The sequence below is a fragment of the Terrapene carolina genome, unplaced genomic scaffold, assembly GCF_002925995.2.
Source record: "Terrapene carolina triunguis isolate 2854851 unplaced genomic scaffold, T_m_triunguis-2.0 Scaffold88, whole genome shotgun sequence".
NCBI lineage: Eukaryota > Metazoa > Chordata > Testudines > Emydidae > Terrapene > Terrapene triunguis.
The window spans coordinates 3,563,186-3,582,621 of NW_020664439.1; the positions used below are offsets into that span (position 1 = coordinate 3,563,186).

General features: G+C 44.4%; 1 protein-coding gene across 1 annotated transcript in view; it reads right to left on the bottom strand.

Moving 5' to 3' along the window:
- Window positions 1–1,567, bottom strand: part of HS6ST1 (heparan sulfate 6-O-sulfotransferase 1) — a 278,062-nt gene extending 276,495 nt beyond the window's left edge. Inside the window, exon 1 of the mRNA XM_026649912.2 lies at window positions 1,028–1,567. Within this exon, the coding sequence (XP_026505697.1) occupies window positions 1,028–1,545 (518 nt within the window). The 5' untranslated portion in view covers window positions 1,546–1,567. The remainder of the gene's footprint in view (window positions 1–1,027) is intronic.
- Between the last annotated feature and the right edge of the window lie 17,869 nt (window positions 1,568–19,436).

Sequence of the window (19,436 nt, forward strand, 5' to 3'; positions counted from 1 at the left end):
GCATGCATGCAGCAGGGTGAGCTGGGGGTGCAGACAAGATTGCAGTGTATGCAGTGTGGTAGGCTGGAGGTGCTGAGAGAAGTGCAGTGCATGCCATGGGCTGGGGTTGCCTAGAGAAGTGCAGTGTATGCTGTGGGGGTACAGAAGAGGGTGCCTGGGCTGAGAGTAGAGAGAGGGGTGCAGCACATGAAAAGGGGGTGCCTGAGCTAGGGGTGCAACACACACTGTGGAGGTGCAGAGGAGGTGCCTGGGCTGGTGGTGCAGAGTCCAGTACCCTGAGTGAGCGTGCAGATGGGGGTGTAGTGAGGGGTGCCCAGGTTGGGGGTAGAGAGGAGTCCAGTGCATGCAAATGGAGTACCTGCACTGGGGGTGCAGTGCACACCATGGAGGCACAGATGAGGTGCTCAGGGTGCAGAGAAGTGCAATGGGAATGAAGAAAGAGGTGGCGAGTGGGTGCAGTGCATGCTGTGGAAGTGAAGAGGGGGTGCTGAGGGTGTAGAGGAGTGCAAAGAATGCTGTGGGCTGGGCTGCGGATGCAGAGAGGAGTACAGTGCAAGCCATGGGTGTGCAGAGGGGGTTCCCAGGCTGGGGGTGCAGGGGAGTGCAGTGCATACCCATGGGCTGGGGATGCAGAGGGGGATGCCCAGAGGGATGCAGTGCACGCCATGAGGGTGCAGGTGGCATTCCCATGCTGGGGGGGTGCAGAGCATGCTGCGGGCTGGGGATGCAGAAGGAAATACACTGCACGCTGTGAGGGTGAAGAGGGGAGTTCCCGGGCTGGGGGTGCAGGGGAGTGCAGTGCACACCATGAGGGTGCTGGGGTTCCCGTGGTGGGGGTGCAAGGCATGCCCACAGGCTGGGCTGGGGGTGCATAGGGGAATACACTGCTCACTGTGAGTGTGCAGAGCAGTGTTCCCGGACTGGGGGTGCAGGGGAGTGCATTGAACACCAGGAGGATGCGGGTGGGTTGTTTCCCTTGCTGGGGATGCCAGGCATGCCCGCGGGGTGGGCTAGGGATGCCGCTCACCTGGGGGCTTTGAGCGCGGCGCTCTCCCTCTTGTCCAGCACGCCGGGCACGCAGCTGGTGAGCTCGGTCCAGTCGGCGTGCAGCCCGCAGCTCCAGCCGGTGGAGAAGCGCGAGAAGAGCCAGGTCTCCCGGCGGTTGGGCCGGTAGCAGGTGCACTTCTTCTGCCCGGGCCGGCAGTCGCAGGGCACCTCGAGCCGCACGTTCTGCACCAGGTGGCGGCCGAAGGTGGTGCCGCCCGTCTTCTGGATGTGCAGGAAGACGATCACGTCCTCGCCCTTCATGTCGAAGGCGAGCGCCCGCTCCAGCGCCCGCACGGGGAAGTAGTACTTCTTGACATAGTGCGGGTCCGGCGTGGGGAAGAGGTCCAGCTCCTCAGCCGGGGCGCGGCCGCTGGGCGCCCCCAGGCTCAGCCCCGGCCCCACGTACTGGTACAGGATGAGCATGAAGCACACCGAGCCGGCCACGATCAGCAAGAACTTGCTGGTCCTTTCAACCATGCTCCTGCCAGCGCGCCTCATGTGTCACCATCTCCCGGGGCTGGGCACGCGGGGGGCAGCGGCGGGGGGCACGGTCCGGTCCCGTCCCCCCACAGCGGCTGGCACCCGGGGCAACCCCCCCTTCCTCCTCCTCCTCCTCCGGCGAGCGGTCCCGGGGCGCTGCGGTGCGGGACAGAGCGAGCGCCCGGCGGGTACCAGCCCCCTTCCCGGTCGGTGTCTTCTCTCCCCGGGACTCGCTGACCGGGAGGCGCGCGGCTGCCGGGGGGGACTGGCTCGAGCTCTTCCTGCCTCTAGCGCGAGCCCACCATGATCGGAGCCCAGCATGCACAGCGCCGGCGCCGCTCGCTCTGCTCCGCTCTCGGCGGCAGCCTCGCGCCGACAGCAGCAGCGCGAGGCAGAGAGAGACAGAGAGAGAGAGACGGCAAAGCCCCGCAGCCCTTTCAGCTCTGAGGTTGCAAGCTCCCGCCCGCAGCCTTTTTTTCCCCCTCCCCTTTTCCACTTCCTACTCACAGCCGCTGGCTCCGCTTGGGGAGCTCTCCAGGCTCCCAGACTTTTACAGTTCTCCTCAGAGAGCAGCAGGACGGACCCCTTTGCCTTTGCCTTCGCCCCCCCAGGTTGCCAAGGTGCAGAGCTGCTAAGCTGTGGCCATTTAAATAAGGGAGATTTCAAAGCCAGGAGGGAAAAATTGGGGGACGCCGTAAAGGTCTCGTGGAAACACTCTGCAATGCAACCATCCCTTCAGGGAGAGCCTTTGCGTGCAGCCTTGAAAATCACCTGCAATGAGAGAGGTTTGGCACAGCTGAGTTTATTTCTCCTCCCTTTTTGAAACAAAATTACACAGGTGCTGCTGCAACGGGGGTGCCCTGGCTTAAAGTGGATTCCATCATATACAGGGATTAAAGTTTGGTTCAGTGGTTCCCAGCACCCCTGCAAAATTATTAGCACCGAAGGGCATTTGCATAAAAACAGAGTAGTGCTTTCCAAATATATCTGCTAGTTCCCCAGGGGACACTGTATGCCTCTTGTTCTGATGTCACACAAGATGGCAAATGTGAAAAATCAGGACAGGGGGTGGGGTAATCAGTGTCTATATAAGAAAAAGACCCAAATATCTGGACTGTCCCTATAAAATCGGGACATCTGGTCACCCTACACACAACTGGGTGCCGCAGACGTTATTCTGATGACACAATGAGGCTTATGGCTGTGGGTGGGAAGGAAAGAGCAAGCATGTGTGATAAACTTTATAGGGGGGAAAAAGATGTTTTCATGTGTGAGCTGTGTAATTTTAAAAATAAGGGAACAGGTGGTTGGCCTAAAAACAAGGTCAGTGGATGTGATATCGACAGAAAAGCATTTCTAAGGAGAATGCTTTTGCAAAGTTATCAGCAAAGACTTCTGCTCAAAATTAACCCTGCCAGGGAATCCAGTTACAACATAATAGTTCCCAGCATGGTTAAAAGATGCTCAGGGAACATAGGAATTGCTATGCTGGATCAAACACGTGGCCCACCTAGTGCAAAATTCTGTATATGACAGTGGGCAGCACTAGATGCTCGAGAGGAAGATGCAGGAAGCTCCTCAATAAGCAAATAATCTTCAGTGACTAAAGTAGGATTGTGTTTATAGCTAGGCAAATGCTTAAACACCTTACTAAAGCAGGGTCTAAGTAAATAAAGTAAACTACTTGAAAACCTTTGGAGTTCCTTCCCATCCCAGAGGAAGGATGGTCCAGTGGTTAGGGTGTTTGCTTGGGAGACCCAGGTTTAATTCCCTCCTGTGCCACAGACTTCCTGGATGACCTCATCCAGGTCAGTTAGTATCTGTGCCTCAGTTTCCCATCTGTAAAATGGGGATGAAAGTACTTCCTCAACTCAGGGGTTGTTGTGTGGATAAATACATCAACGATTGTAAGACACTTAGATACTAATGTGATGGGAATCATGTAAGTACCCAACCTAGGAATAGGTTATTCTCTAAGCAGAGTCCAGGATATGAGAAAATGCCTCAAGTCTACCAGATCTACCTCTCCTAAATATTTTATTTTCTGTAATTATTTCTATGCTCTACCGTTTTCATGCATTTCCACTGATCATTTAATTTAACTATGTTGTGACTAAATTTCAGAGTCACTAGTTCTTTTCCTCCACCAAAAATAGTCACCACATTTATATAAAGTGTAAAGAAATAAAATGTAGGTTACCTCTTGCAAAGAGCTGAGTCCTATTTATAAGGGGTTAGGAGAAAATGAGATACAAGAACTTAGCCTGAACAGTATTACCAATAAATCTGCTGGATTTTGAGATGACTGCATTACTCACTAGTTGCAGAGCCACAGTGAGTTATGTAGCTCTTCCCAAACAAGTAACAATAAAATCTTTATAGCACCCCAATGCTTCATATATTGTGTTTATGCATTTATTTTGTTTGATATATTCCTTTTAAAAATCTGCTTCTGATTTTTCCCTTTACGTGTATGTTAGAAACTCCAGAAACAATGATGTTATTGTTATATGCAGTGCTTAGCAGCATCTGCAAATGAGGTATAAAATCAGTTTAAGGTCTGAAATTTATATTTTGATTTGGAAGTATGGGCATTTATGTGATGGTTTATATAAGTGGTTGGACTATATGCTGTATCATAAAAACTACAAAGCAGTTCTTGGTATTGATGTTTGTCTCTGGTTGTAAAAGACTATAACCAGTAGAAATAGCCTATTGTGTTAATTCCAGTTACATGGGTTATTTATTGTTAATGACTTGATGGTAACTCCAAGATAGAGAATATTTTAGAATTTTTGTTTAGCTATGATAGATTCATGAAAAGTTGTAAAGGTGGAGATGTTCCGTTAGATTCCATTACTAGTTTTTATTTGTGGTGAGCATACCATATGTTATTTTGTGATAGAATACACTAAAATATAATTTACAGAACATAAACCCAACCACAGAAGAAAATTCAGAAATACAGTTGAAAATCTAATGTTTTCTGTACTATAGCACCTTTCATCCAGAAGGATTGCAGAATGGTTAACATATTGGAAGTATAAGGAATTATTGTACACTTCTCAAATGCATAAGAACATAAAACTAGCCATGCTGGGTCAGACCAATGGTCTATCTAGCCCAGTGTCCTGCCTTCTGACAGTGGATGGTGCCAGATGCTTCAGAGGGAATGAATAGAACAAGGCAATTAACAAGTGATTTACTCCTGTCCTCCAGTCCCAGCTTCTGGCAGTCAGAGGTTTAAGGACACCCAGAGCATGCGGTTGTGTCCCTGACCATCTTGGCTAATAGCCATTGATGGATCTATCTTCCATGAACTTATCTGATTCTTGTTTGAACCCAGTCATACTTTTGGCCTTCACAACATCTTCATGCACAAGTTCCAGAGTTTGACTGTATGTTGTGTGAAGAAGTACTTCCTTATGTTTGTTCTAAACCTGCTGCCTATTATTCATTGGGTGACCTCTGGTTCTTGTGTTATGTATAGCGATAAATAACACATCCCTATTCACTTTCTCCACCCCATTCATGATTTTATAGACCTCTGTCATAATCCCCTTAGTTGTCTCTTTTCTAAACTGAACATTCAAAGTCTTTTTAATCTCTCCTCATATGGAAGCTGTTCCATTCCCCTAATCATTTTTGTTGCCCTTCTCTGTATTTTTTCCAATTCTAATACATCTTTTTTGAGATGGGGCAACCAGAACTTCATGCAGTATTCAAGGTGTGGGTGTACTATGAATTTATATAGTGGCATTATGCTATTTTCTGTCTTATTATCTATTCCTTTCCTAATCGTTCCTAACATTTTGTTAGATTTTTTGACTGCCGCAGTGCCACTGCACATTGAGTGGATGTTTTCAGAGAACTATCCACGATGACTCCAAGATCTCTTTTTTGAGAGGTAACAACTAATTTAGACCCCATCATTTTGTATGTATAGTTGGAATTATGTTTTCCAGTGTACATTATTTTGCATTTATCAGCATTGAATTTCATCTGTCATTTTGTTGCCCAATCACTCAGTTTAGTGAGATCTCTCAGGGTAGGTCTACACTTACCCGGTAGTTCGGCGGCAAGAAAATCGAACTTCTGGGTTCGACTTATCGCGTCTTGTCTGGATGCGATAAATCGAACCCAGAAGTGCTCGCCGTCGACTGCGGTACTCCAGCTCGACGAGAGGAGTACGCGAAGTCGACGGGGGAGCCTGCCTGCCACGTCTGAACGGAGGTAATTTTGAACTAAGGTACTTCGAACTTCAGCTACGTTATTCACGTAGCTAAAGTTGCGTACCTTAGTTCGAATTGGGGGGTTAGTGTAGACCTGCCCTCAGTAACTTTTCGCAGTCAGCTTTGGACTTAACTATCTTGAATAATTTTGTGTCGCCTGCAAACTTTGCCACCTCACTGTTCATTTGTTTTTCCAGATCATTTATGAATACGCAGTCACCTCTGGAGTGGAAGATGTAAGATATTCTGCGTGTATGTCACTACCCTGTATGACCAAAGCTCTGGATCAACACCCTTATTTTTTTCCCCGTGCCTTGGAATCTTGCCCTGAAATGCTGATATTTCAAAGCTGAGTACAGGTATGGCCCCACTTCCTCAGAACACTTCAACACATGCTTAAATCCATCTCTATTTATGTTAAAGTTTAAAGTCCTGCTGAAGTCAATGATAATTAAGCACATGCTTAACTACCTTGCTGAACTAGGATCCAAGGGAGGAAGTACTGTGGCTTTGTATACACTAAACAACAGTGGGAGTGCTAGTGTAGACAGGCCACAGCATTTTAACCACTGTAGTCTTCTAGACCAGTGGTTCTCAACCAGGGGTATACAGAGGTCTTCCACGGGGTACATCAACTCATCTAGATATTTGCCTCGTTTTATAACAGGCTACATAAAAAGCACTAGCAAAGTCAGTACAAACTAAATTTTTGTACGGACAATGACTTGTTTATACTGCTCTATATACTATAGACAGAAACGTAAGTACAATATTTATATTCTAAATTGATTTGTTTTGTAATTATATGGTAATAATGAGAAAGTCAGCAATTTTTCAGTAATAGTGTGCTGTGACACTTTTGTATTCTTATGTCTGATTTTGTAAGCAAGTAGTTTTAAGTGAGGTGAAACTTAGGATATGCAAGACAAATCAGACTCCTGAAAGTAGCCTGGAAAGATTGAGAGCCACTGATCTAGACCTGCTCTGAGCAGAGTTAGAACACCATTGGCTTGTCAGCACCATTGGTTAGTCAATACTATATTCACTGTTACTTCCTTTGGAGCTGCACCATTGATAGCAACAGTCAGAAGTGTTGAGAAAAGAAATCTAGGGGCGATACAGATTGTCACAGTGACCTAGTGAACTGCACATCTGACCCCTCCTGGTCTTTCCAAGTACACCCCCTTTAGCACTCCATCCTTGAATAATCACCTGTTTTTCCAGGTTGAATCATATGATTCTCTCATTCTCAGACCAGGCCTGGTCTGCAATCCCCTGTGTGATTACTTCAGCAGCTCTGACTTATGTCCAGACCCTGCTATTCTCTCTGTTACAATGACTGTGGTAATCAGTGGCCAAATACTTCCTTAAAGCAAAGTATTTATTTAGAACAACAGCATTTCAGAGAAAACATGTCTTAAAAAACAATACACCAGATTGTATGCATAGCTAGCTTTTCCCTAAGGTTTACCATGCCCTGGATTTGGGAGGCCTGCTTCTTTACACTCCCTCCACAGAGTGCATTTCTCTCTCTGTCTCTCCTCTCAGAGAGCCTGTCTCCCTAGACAGCTTCTGACCAGTGACTCCCCTTCTCCCCTTAAGAAAGGCTTTTTTAACTCTTTAATGTTCTTTGATCTCTAGCTTCCTAGCTTTGGTAAAATAAGGAGACATTGAAACTAACAACTTGACTGATTATCTTCCAAGTGTGCATTGGGGAGTCCTTATCTACATCTACATTCAAGATCTTAGTTTTAAGTCTCATGCCAAAGATGGCACCCAGTGAAGCACAGAGGCTGAAATCCTCAAAGGTATTTAGGTGCCTAACTTCCATTGAAATCAATGGGCAAAGTGGGTGAGGTATTATCTTTTATTGGACCAACTTCTGTTGGTGAGAAGAGTACCTGAAGAAGAGCTCGAAAGCTTGTCTCTCTCACCAACAGAAGTTGGTCCAATAAAAGATATTACCTTACCCACCTTGTCTCTCTAATATCCTGGGACTGACACTCAACTACACTGCATTGAAATCAATGTGAGTTAGGCACTTAAATATCTTGGCGGGCCTGGGCCAAAAGTCCCAACATCAATGGGAGTTTCCCCAAGCAAGGATCATATACTGGGTTAAATCTGCAGCACATTTGGCCAGGATTGTATATTGGCTGGAGGGGAAAAAACACACAAAACCCACCACATCCTTGGATTCTGGGAGGTTAAATCTTGCACATGGGACCAGTGTATAATTTTTGTTTGAAAAGAAGAACTACATTGACGGTGTCCTCATAACTAGGACAGCATGAACAGGCTAAGCACTGGGCCAAACTGTTATCAGTTACATGGTGTGAATCTGGAATATCTAATTATTTGTCACTCCTGATTTATGCCAGTGTAACAGAGAAGAATTTGGCCCAATCCATGCAAGCACAGAGATTGTAGTTGGGATTTTCAAAAGAACCCAGTTGACTTAGGGACAAAAATTCCATTGATTTTTCAATGAGACGTGAGTTTCTGAATCACAGTTGAAATGTCTATCCTTTTTTGTAGCTTTCCTCATATAAATCCATATTTGTGATCATTGATGTAATTAATCTGTTTTGTTTACTATAATTACATGTTATCGTTTGCCACAAACACATTTAAGCCAGCAACATGTATATGACGTAGTATAAATCAAATGGTAACAGGTACCAAAACGTCATGGTCTCAAGGCGTACGGCACGAGAGCGCGTGGTCTAAGCTGATAAAGCACATGACTGGAAATTAGGTGACCTTGGAACATATGCATGGGGCGCTTGCGCAGTGCTTTGAATGAGTAAGGACTAAGCATTTTATTGAGTGTTATTTCCAGCTCTGTCCCATGGGCACATCCCTCACCAAAATTAAGCCTCACAACATCCAAGAGGTATTCCATTTCACAGAGGGCAAGATGTATTTATTCCTTGTTTAATCATAAAAGTGATAAAAAGAAAAGAAAAATAACTGACAAATACGGAAAACCTCAAATATTGTACCCTGAATCTTGCTTCATTTGGTGTTTTTCTGCAAATTTCATGATTTTTGAATGCTTCAGGTTGGCAATACTGACATCTAGTCAATTTTACAAAACACATTTTTTGCCCATTTTTTCTGGGTTTTGCAAAATTTTTCCCATTAAAAAAAAAAAGTTTCCTCCCTATTGCTGCAAAAGAGACACGCAGACTGGGGGAAAGTGGCTGACTGGACATGTAGTTTCACTGTAAAATCAAAGTGCTTTCAAATGTACAAAGTGAACTGCAAGAGAAAAATGTTTTCTTCCAGTATTTTTCAGTTTGAGATTTTAGGTGTTACTTCTTATGACGAGCTATATTATGCCATCAAATCTGACACAAGTACAAGATCAGTGGCAGGAGCACTGCCAGCTTTTCTGCCGCCCTAGGCGGCGGAAGGTCCCGCCCCGAAATGCTGCCCCCCACAGAGGCAGCGGAAGGTCCCGCTGCTGAAATACTGCCGCGGTCGCTGCCCCCCAAATTGTAGTGCCCTAGGCAACCGCCTAGGTCACCTAATGGGTTGCGCTGGCCCTGGTCAGTGGCCCTAAACTGGGCAAGATTTTCAGACAGACATAGCGTCTTAAAATCAATAGTGTCCCCTTAAGTGTGATATGCTGTTGGTTTTCATCAGTAAGGAGATCGGGGGGTTCTCTTGACTAGGAAGAATGGTTGAGTTTAGATCAAGTGTTACCTAATTTTGACTTAAACTCAACCACTTTAATTACTCAGGATACACCAAGGAGGGTAAGCCTCTCATGAGTTATTCAGGATAAAAGACAGTGGTGGGGTCAAACCAGGAAGAGGAGAGATCTTTTTGCAGATGACAGCAAGGAGTAATAAAATGTTCCCAAATGCAGTGGGAAAGCACTTCATCATTTCTTGCTGCCGTCTGCAAATTCTTAGTTGTTATTTTTAAAAAAGCAATTGCATGTTTTGCTTTCCCCACCAGTGAGGGTAGGGCTTTGCTGCAGAGTTAACTCAAGTGATCGGCACGTGACCGCAAGCATCTAGGTTGGCCTAGTGTGGGTGTGAGCAGCCACACTACAGAGTTATACTCAAGTGCAGCCATATTAACTCCACCAGAGAGGTCCTTTGGGGCCATCTGCCTGTCCCAAGTCAGGATAAAGGAGGAGGGTTGGGCATGGGGCTAGCAACTCCACCCCGTACAAAATTAACTTGCTACAGAAACGCCAATAGAGATAACAGAGACTTTTAGCCTGGAAAAAGAAGGGTCTTCAACTCGAAGACGCATGACACTGGGTGGTGAAAGTCGTGAGGAAGCCACTAAGCCGATTACCCTTCTTGCAACCAGGAGGATTACCATCGGTACATGGAACATGAGGACCATGTACGAGTCAAGAAAGACGGCGCAGGTCGCAGAAAAGAGGCCGTCCAAGAAACACCTGGCGACGCGACCTTCAGGCTGATAGCATAAAAATGGGCTATACCTGGAACCAGCTAGAGCAAATGGCCCAGGATAAAGGACTCTGGAGATCTGTGGTTGGCGGCCCATACCCCGATTGGGGTGACGGGCATGAGTGAGTGAGAGTGAGAGCAGCCATATTGGTGCTGCACCCATCCATGTGAGGTGCTAGGACTTCTGGGGCCATATCCCATGGTTCTTAGCACTGCAGTAAGATGAGCCACTCTATGATTCTTTCCCAGTGAATTGTGGGGGAATTTGTCCATCGGGGGTACATAGGGGGTATTGTGGGAATGCATTGGAGGACTGGTAGCCTGCATCCCCACTGCGAAATGGGTGGGTTACTGGCCTGAGTGCAAGTAGCACTCAAACTTAAGCCTATGGCCCAGGTCAGGCCAGCTAGTTCGGGTGTAAAGCACCACCATACTCAGGTGAGAGGTTCTTGTGATGGAAGCTCAAGTGAACTCTGCAGTGAAGAAAAAGCCAAAGATGCCAGCAGAATACAATGTACATCATTGCAATCCTACTAACCTGCCCTTGAGAAAACAGCAGTCAGACAGCAAAAGGAGATGTGTGAACTATACCGCATCACCCCCTGAAACGCACACTCCTCAGTGAGGTGTTAATTTCAAAGCTTAATTGGGATCATTTAAATATTAGCTTTATTAAGCAGGGTATTCTAAAGATTTGTCTACCACGCAGAAGTTGCACCAAAATCAGTTAACTATTTAGCTGAGCCAGCACAAAGTCATCTGTGAACATACATTTTGGTTTAAGACTGGCTTGTTTCTGTTCCTAACACACCTTAGCCAGATCAGTTGAAGAACATCCACAGCCTTTTGCACCAGTTATTTATATTGATTTTAAATCATAATTTTAGTTAAACTGATGCAACTTTGTATTTTGACAAGTCCTAAAATATCCTGAGCATCAAGAAAGGCACTTTTAAAAAAGTTCTTCTGCCCCCCATTTTGGGAAGGAGCTGTTTGTTTACCTGTTCTTCAGAGTGGAATTTTCTACCTAGGCTGGCAGGAGACTTTCTTCTGCTTATTCATATTTGGAATTTTGTTTCTCAGTCTCTTGCTGCTACTATCTACGTAACTGTATTAACACATGACAAGGGAGTGGTACTGAGTCACAAGGCCTGGCATTCAGCAGCTAGCTTTGGAATGGCCCATGTCTAAGGGCCAATTGACATAATTAACCCTGTTGTTCCCTGACCTTGTTACAGCATGGTTCCATTTGTAGTGCAGACAACACTTGAGCCATGTCTAGAACCATGCTAAAGCCTACAAGGTTAGGCCAGCCCCATGGATAGGCTGCAGCTACATTTTTAGGCTTTTGCCCTGAAACAGTTTCACAGGGCCACTAGGAAGTGCTAGGTGTGTCCTTGTTATCTTTCAAGCACTGCAAGTCTAGGCAGGATTCAAACAGAGGAAAACCACCTTAGTTAATCCCCCGGGGCATCCTGCAGATACACATAAATCTATACACTTGCACAAAGTTCAGCTCACCAAAGCACATTTATGGGCTTCTGTGTAATGACATCATGCCGCAAAGCAGAAAAAAAAAAAGATTATGGTCAGGACTCAGTCCTTTATTTCCTAGTTTTATAAGGGCCAGACTATACTACAGTTATAACCAAGTCGGGGGACAGATAAAACATGGGTATCTCTCAACCCAGTTACAACACTGATTTGTTTTGTAGTGGATAACTGAGCTCTTGAAGCATGCAAAATCTTACAGGTTTTAACATGGTTTGGGATTGTGGTTGAAACATGTGGAAATCCTGAGGCGGTACCCCTTTTAGGGGAGGGGTTTGTTAGTCCACAGAGAGGGCAGGGGGCCAGCTGTTCTTCATCCAAGCTCATGCATTGCAACAGCTGCGAGTCCATGCTGTCTGGGCTTGATGAAAAGGACAGAGCTGTGTGTCATCAGCATATTGCTGGCATTATCACCCATTTGTACATGGAGATTAAGTAAGAGCAGTGAGAGGATTGTGCTGTGTAGGACTCCTCCCCAAGTCTTCTTAGGCACAGAGAAGCAGCTGCCTAATATGACAGAGCCATTAGAAAGGAATGAGTGTAACCATTTCCTCACAGTTCGGTAATATCTAGTTATGACATAAAGGAGGGATCAGCAGTACCTCTTAACTGGTGGTATCATAGGTGGGTGAAGAATCTAAAAACATCAGTATAGTAATTTCATTTCTGTCCAGCCTCTGGAAGGGATCACTGTAGCTAGCATCATTTCTGTGCCTCGATCTGGTCTGCAGCCATATTCAGTAGGTTCTAGAATGTCAGGAAATGTTGCTGGTGACAATTCACTACCAACTGCTTGGTAACCTTGCCTAGGAAGCGAGGTTAGAGGTGGGCGATAGTCAAAGTTGCTGATATCGAGTGCCATCTGTGGCAGAGAGGAATCATTCCAAGTTTTGTAGGTGACTTGCAACTGAGGAAGTTCCTTTAATTGTGTTCGGAAGATGACACAATCTTTGTGAAGGATTATTGTCCTCTTCACTTCTGAAGCATAGGTTCATAGAGTCCTTTTGCCAGCTGGTCAGATTAGAAAGGGTCTTTTTCCACTGGTGACTCCAGTCTGCTGCCTTCCTTTTCAGCTGTGTTTAGAGAATGCTGGTGACCCATGCAGGTGGTGAGGCTATAATGGCTATTTGGGACCAGGAGTGCTCATTGCTGTGTACAGTAGGTCTTAGTGTTTTACCCAATCAACTTCTTGGTCCTGACAGAAGAACTGGCTCAGGGCTTGTATACTAAGGTAGATGCATTCACAGGATTTTGACTTGTACATCTGACTATCTGAAATAAAAGCTAATTAGAAAAGGACTCACCCTTGTTTGTGGCTTTTAATGGTAAGCTGAAAAGAGTGAACTGAGTGAGCAGAGGACCACTGGAGTTGCAGGTTAGAGAGCTACTCAGGAGGTTTTCTCTTTATTTACTAAAAGCTAGGAAAATATGTAATGAAATTAACCTGAAAGCAGTATAATAAACTTTGACTATATAAGCAATTGGACATTACTAGGTGTGCAGCTAAACTGGATATCAGTACAGCTCAGATGCAATAAGTCATGAATATGCAGTAAGTCACCTGAACTGTGCTAATATCCAGTTTAGCTGCAATAAACAATTGACTAGTGCATCCCAACTTAGGAAACCAGCAGCATGTAACATCTCTGCCTTTGTGTCCTGATCAGAGTCCTTTCCACAATGCTCATTCTATGTGCATTTTAGCATAGAGGCTGCAGCCTTGATATTTAAGAGCAATTTAGAATCTTGGGTTATTTCAAGAACAAATATACCCTGCTAACTTGGATTTAAGATATAGATGTTCCTATAAATGATAGAAGCCTCAGTAATAAAATCTGTGTGTTGTATCTTTAGTATGACACCCAGGGCCGTAGCAACAAAGAACGTGGCCCCCTCCGAACGGTGGTCCCCTCCGAACATATGTCCGGGCGGGGCCCCTTACAATGCTGAAACTGGAATGCGGTATTTATTTTGCCACTTTTAGGGGCCCCCTTCCTTGCGGGGCCCCCTCCGGTCGGAGGGCGCTTGCTACGCCTCTGATGACCCCTAAAAGTACCTCATGGAAAAAGACTGAAAAAAATCTGACTGCCAGCTTCCTCTTTGTAATAAAAACTGCCTGTCTGAGAAACAGAAGATCAATCTCAGAGGCTTCCTCAAACTTCAAAAAGGTGTGTAATGTTAGTTTAGGGAGCGTGGGGGCAGCACTGTCAATAGTAGCACAGATACATTTACAACCCATTTGACATTATGAAATTATGGGATTTTCCACACTTTGTTTTCTCAGGGTGATTGTCAGCATCTTATCACAACATTCTTTATAAAAGATGTAAAATCAAAATGTGAGAATTAAGAAAGTGACACTAGGAAAAAGGAATTTTAAGAGGATTGCAAGATCAAAATTAAATCCTGATAATTCATAATTAAATTAACCCAAGAAAGCTACCTTAAAGGAGCCTTAAGAGTTTAGTTTAAAGCCACACAAGCAAGGAAATGAAGAGGGAAGGCAGGAAACGCAGGCTGACTAGCTAACTTTGATTGGAATTCAAAAGGGGATGAGAGAGAGTCCAGTGGAGTGAGTTAAGGTTGTTCCATTAGATTGCTTTTCAAAGTGCACTCCAAATTTATTTGCTTTTGCGGGTTGTTTGAACCTTGCTATTATTTCAGTCTTGCTTTTTGAACTTTGCATAGTAACTGCCTAACCAGATCAGTCCAGTGGCCTATGTAAATCCAATATCATGTCTTTGAGAGTGCCGAATGGTAGTTGTTTCAAGTGAAGGTGCAAGAAACCCCACAATGAACAGTTCTGCAATCCTCCCACATAAGGGTAAATTACATCCTTGCCCCAGGTGGCTGGCTTCTAACTGAAGCATAACACTTTACAACCCTCAGACATTTTACCTGGTTTATGTAACTGTAGGCACTATCTATACTGTGCAAGTGGCTAATTCTTTTTTTGATATGTATCATGTTCTTGACATCAGTGATATGTTGTGACATGGACTTCCACCTCTTGCTTTTTTAAAAAAGTTCTAGAAATAAGATAATATGTATTAGTGTCACACTACAGTTGTAGCCTGAGAGACAGAGGTTGAAGACTCATGAGAACAGTGAGGAGAGGAGAGACAGAAAGAAGTCTTGAGTGCACTGTAAATATGAGAAATAGTGGGCTTTATTTTAAAACACCATAAAATACATTCATTTGACCCATGAACTTCCCACTAACAAGTGAAAATCACCCCTTTGTAAGCCTTAGTTTGACATGTATGAAAGCATTTGCTTAGAAAACCTAAGCTGCTGAATCCTGACCTGGACTAAGTTCCTACGGGCTAGGACACACTTTAACCCTTTGGCTCCATCCTCCTTTTGGCTTCATTCCACCAACTGCTTTCACTTTTCCCCTTCTTTGATGTTTTTGTTATAGTAAGACACTTTCCCATCTTACTCTGCTAGCACAGGAGGAAGGTAGGGACACAATCAACAGCTATTTCATATGAGCATAAACTAAGAAGCCACTATTATATATATCACATAACACTGAGTAGTTTCCCACTCATTCCCCACTGGGAAACTGCTGTGCAACCTTTCTTGAAGAACTGTATTCCTAGCACTAGATGGTGCTGTATAAAAATGTAAACAGTAGCCCTTCCAAATTTCCAAACCCCAGCCTGTCATGTGGTGCAAAATGGAGCCCAACAATCACCATTAGCGCTGACTAATCCTGTTTTTAAAGAAAAACAATAGTACTCTGAAGTAAAAGGACCCAGGTTTATTTCTTCTAATGTGGACAGCTAGTGAATAATAAACTAGCGCTAGAGTTTTCACCTTGTGACTGAGGTAATCAAGTCTCCACCATCCCCTTTGAGACTTTGATTGTACAATAAAGGGCTTTAATACAACTAAAATACTTTTTTACATTAACCCTTTAACAGGTCTGTCCCTTGAGTTTCCTCATTGTAACCCTTCTGCCCGTCTGAGTTGGCAGCAACAAGGGCTGGGTTCAGTATCTTGGGGTTCCGTTTCAATAACACAATGCAAAATTGGCTCGAGTCCCCACCCAGTGACCTGGGACAATTACATACCACCCCCCGGGTGCCTCTAAGAGGCAATACTTCCCCTCTCGCAAGCACGGAGTCTGAGTATAGCAAAATCCTTTTAATAAAGGAGGGAAACAATGCGGCATTATGTTGGGGAAATACCACAAACAGGATTCATAACACAAACCATGAGCAAAAGACCCACCCCCTAGTAAGTTTGCAGTATCCTTTTCCCCTCAGGGTTTTAAGTCCAGCAACCCAAAAGATCACCCAAAGTCTCAAAAGTCCAATACTCCAAAAGTCTCTTGAGTCCAGCAACCCAAAAATCACCCAAAAGTCTAACAACCCAAAAGTCTCTGTCCCTGGTCAGTGCAGCCCCAGAGTTCAAAAGTTTACCTGCAGAGTTTTACCTCCCAGCCTGGGGGAGGCGCACAACGGTGTTAAGGGGCACCTTATGTGATCCAAGGCCAACTGTCCCACCTCTCCAGGGGGTTCTGCTGCAGCCTTCACCACGACCCACTCCACCAGCCACTCCGCTCCACCAGCTATCCCATGAGCCGCTCCAGCCGTTCTACAAACTGCTCCACTCCGCCAGCCGCTCCACTCCACCAGCTGTCCTAACATAGCTTCAGGCCCTCCCCCAGCACTCAGTGATGTCAGCTCTTAGTGATTTTAGCTCATAGTAGGGGAGTCTCAATGCTGAGGCACCATTAGCTCAACATGAATTCAGCCCAGCAGCCTGTAACTAGACTCCTAATAGAATTAAAATTAGCTCTGATATTCCACAGTAGAGAGAGCAAGAGGTGTAATTAGCATTTCAGGCCCTCAAAAGGGGCCCATACCATCAAGTACAAATGCCTATCCCCAGCATCTCTCAATTCACTACGTTTTGGAACCCATGTCCCTTGTCTAGCAAGTGCTACTTAGTTGATGGCGAGTCCCTCTGTCATAAAAAGTTTCATTGTCCTTGATTCACATAATCAGGGTAACAACACTTTATTCTTCCTGCCCCAATAACAGAGAAACTGGGGATCCCACAGCAGCCAAAGTGACCATTTGGGCTGCTGTGGGTTCATGCTAGGCGGGATGGGTGTGCCTATGCAAACAAGATCAGCCCCTGAAGTTCTTTTCCATAACTCACCACAGTTCACCACCAGACGTCAGGGTAGAGCCCATCCTGACTCTGCTTACATCATTATTGGTAGCAATTTACTCCATTGCAAATAAACTTCCCTACTTAGCTTGTAAACTCTTTAGGGAAAGGACAGCCTCTTTGTTTTCGCTTTGCACAGTGTCCAGCACAGTGGGGTCCTGATCAATGACTGGGGGAGGAGGGGATGTTCTAGATCCTGCTGCAATACAAGATATTAATTATCGTTCATTTTCATATCGGTCTGATCTATTACTCACTAACAGAACAAACAAGGGCCAGTAGTGCCATGCTTACTGAGTCTTTGCTCTAGCATCTTTCCTCATTCATGTTATGGAGTATGTAGTTCTGGTCTGTATGCTAGACTTTTAAATTTGTTGTCTGTGGAGGCAGCATTTTGTGAGGGGGAGCTGATGCACATGCAGTGCTCTCTACCACAGACGTAACTCTGTTTTGTTGTTTTCCTTCATCTAAAATGAAACAACTTTCGACTAAAAGGATGTGGTTGCCCTTGTATATGGAAAAGTGTCACAGGAGTTCTGGTGACACAGATGTTTTTACAAACACGAAAGTGGAAAAGGCAGAAAAGAAATGTCCTGCTTAAAATAAGAGAAAAGGTTGAATAGTCACTTATGGAATGTGTCCATTTGAATGGAAAATATGATAAGTTTCAACTTAGGTTCATAGACTTGATCAGAATTTTCATACAAATACGATTGAAGCCAGTGGTAAGAGATCAGTTTTCCTACCTGCTTGAAATGGATATTTGTAGACCTGTTTTTTTCCAGAGGAACTAGTCAAGCAGGAAAGCTAGGACTTGTGAGAGATGCTTAAGATTCTGTTATGCACCAAACACAAACTTAGTTGAAAGGTACACTTCTAAAGAACTGAGAGGAGATACCTCTGTTTCTACTGATGACTAATACTTTCCAATTATCTGTTATTTTAGTAACTGGCTTCAAGAAGACTTTGGAGATGTCTAGGACAAGAATCCCTGAATTGAGAAAGACTGTTTAGTGCTATTCTTACAACTAAAGTGACCCCAGAAACTACTTGTATTCAGGTCCACAAAAGCTGCAGAAATATGGGATATGGTTTTAAACAGAAGCATTCTTCTTTCCAGGTGGAATTAGGGCTCATTTAAATGGGATATTGATTGGACTAGCCATTGCAGAATTTAGTATGGTGGAATAGCTATTGTGGAATCTCTTAATCCATAATGGCTATTTTAGAATAACCCCAGATGGACGCTATTCCAGAATAATTAGTGCACTTCCAAAGCAGAATAGTTATTCTGGAATAAAATCAGTTTTATTCGGAAAACAGCTATGCAAGGCTAATTCCCAGACAGAATGTCCATACAAGGCACTATTCTGGAATACCTCTTGCTATTCAGGTCAATTACCCTGTGTAGACAAGCCCTTAGTTTATCTGGGGAATAGCAGAGATATAGAGGGGGAGCTACTTTTGGAAGAGAGCCACATCCTTGATGGTGCCTGTTTTCTGTTTTTAAGCATGTGTCCAAGTTAGGGCTTTTTGCTAATGTCAAACTATTACAGAAGTTAAATGCCAACAGATTGTCAATCAGCTAGATGCTAGCATTACTAAACATTGAAATTCAAACCAGGCAAAATTAGGACTTTTATGGAAGCAAAAGCAAAGCTTGGAAATTGTTGTGTGTTGGTGCATTTTAATTCATAGCTTTCTCTTCCCCTGCTGTTGATTTGTAATGCCTCATTGCTAGAGGTGAGAGTCATCATTTAACATGTACACCTCTACCCTGATATAATGCAACCTGATATAACATGAATTCTGATATAACGCGGTAAAGCAGTGCTCCGGGGGGGCGGGGCTGCGCACTCCGGCGGATCAAAGCAGGTTCGATATAACGCGGTTTCACCTATAACGCGATAAGATTTTTTGGCTCCCGAGGACAGCGTTATATCGAGGTAGAGGTGTATGTAAAGACTGATAAGTGAAAATATACTGATTTCTTGCAGAACATTATGAAAAGTTCCTCTCAAATAGAGACAGAGGCATCAGGGCTAAATAAGTGTCATGAAAACTGGTTACTGTGAGAGTAAAATGAGTTTTTTTTAAGTTAAAGAGGTGGTGCCAGATTTGGAACTGTGCCAATTTACACCAGCAGAGGATCTGACTCTTTGTCCTTAGTTCTCTATGGACTGAAAATGGAATTTCCAGCAGTTAAGGATTACTTACTATGGTGTATAAGAGTAGTAATACTAAAACTTACATGCAAAGGTGCTAGTTGAATTCCAAGCCATAGTGAAAGTTATTTTTGGACAAATTGGGTTTAGTGGCCAGACAGCCCATGATATAGAAAGTGAAATTAGAAAAGGTGAACTATGTCCATACAGCTATCAAAACATGCTATAAAATGCTCCACGTCATCGATGGAAATGAGCCACTAAATCTTGGCAAAGACTACATATTGATTTTTCAGAAGAGAGTGAGCAAGTTGTGGTTGATGCTTATTCTTTGTGGC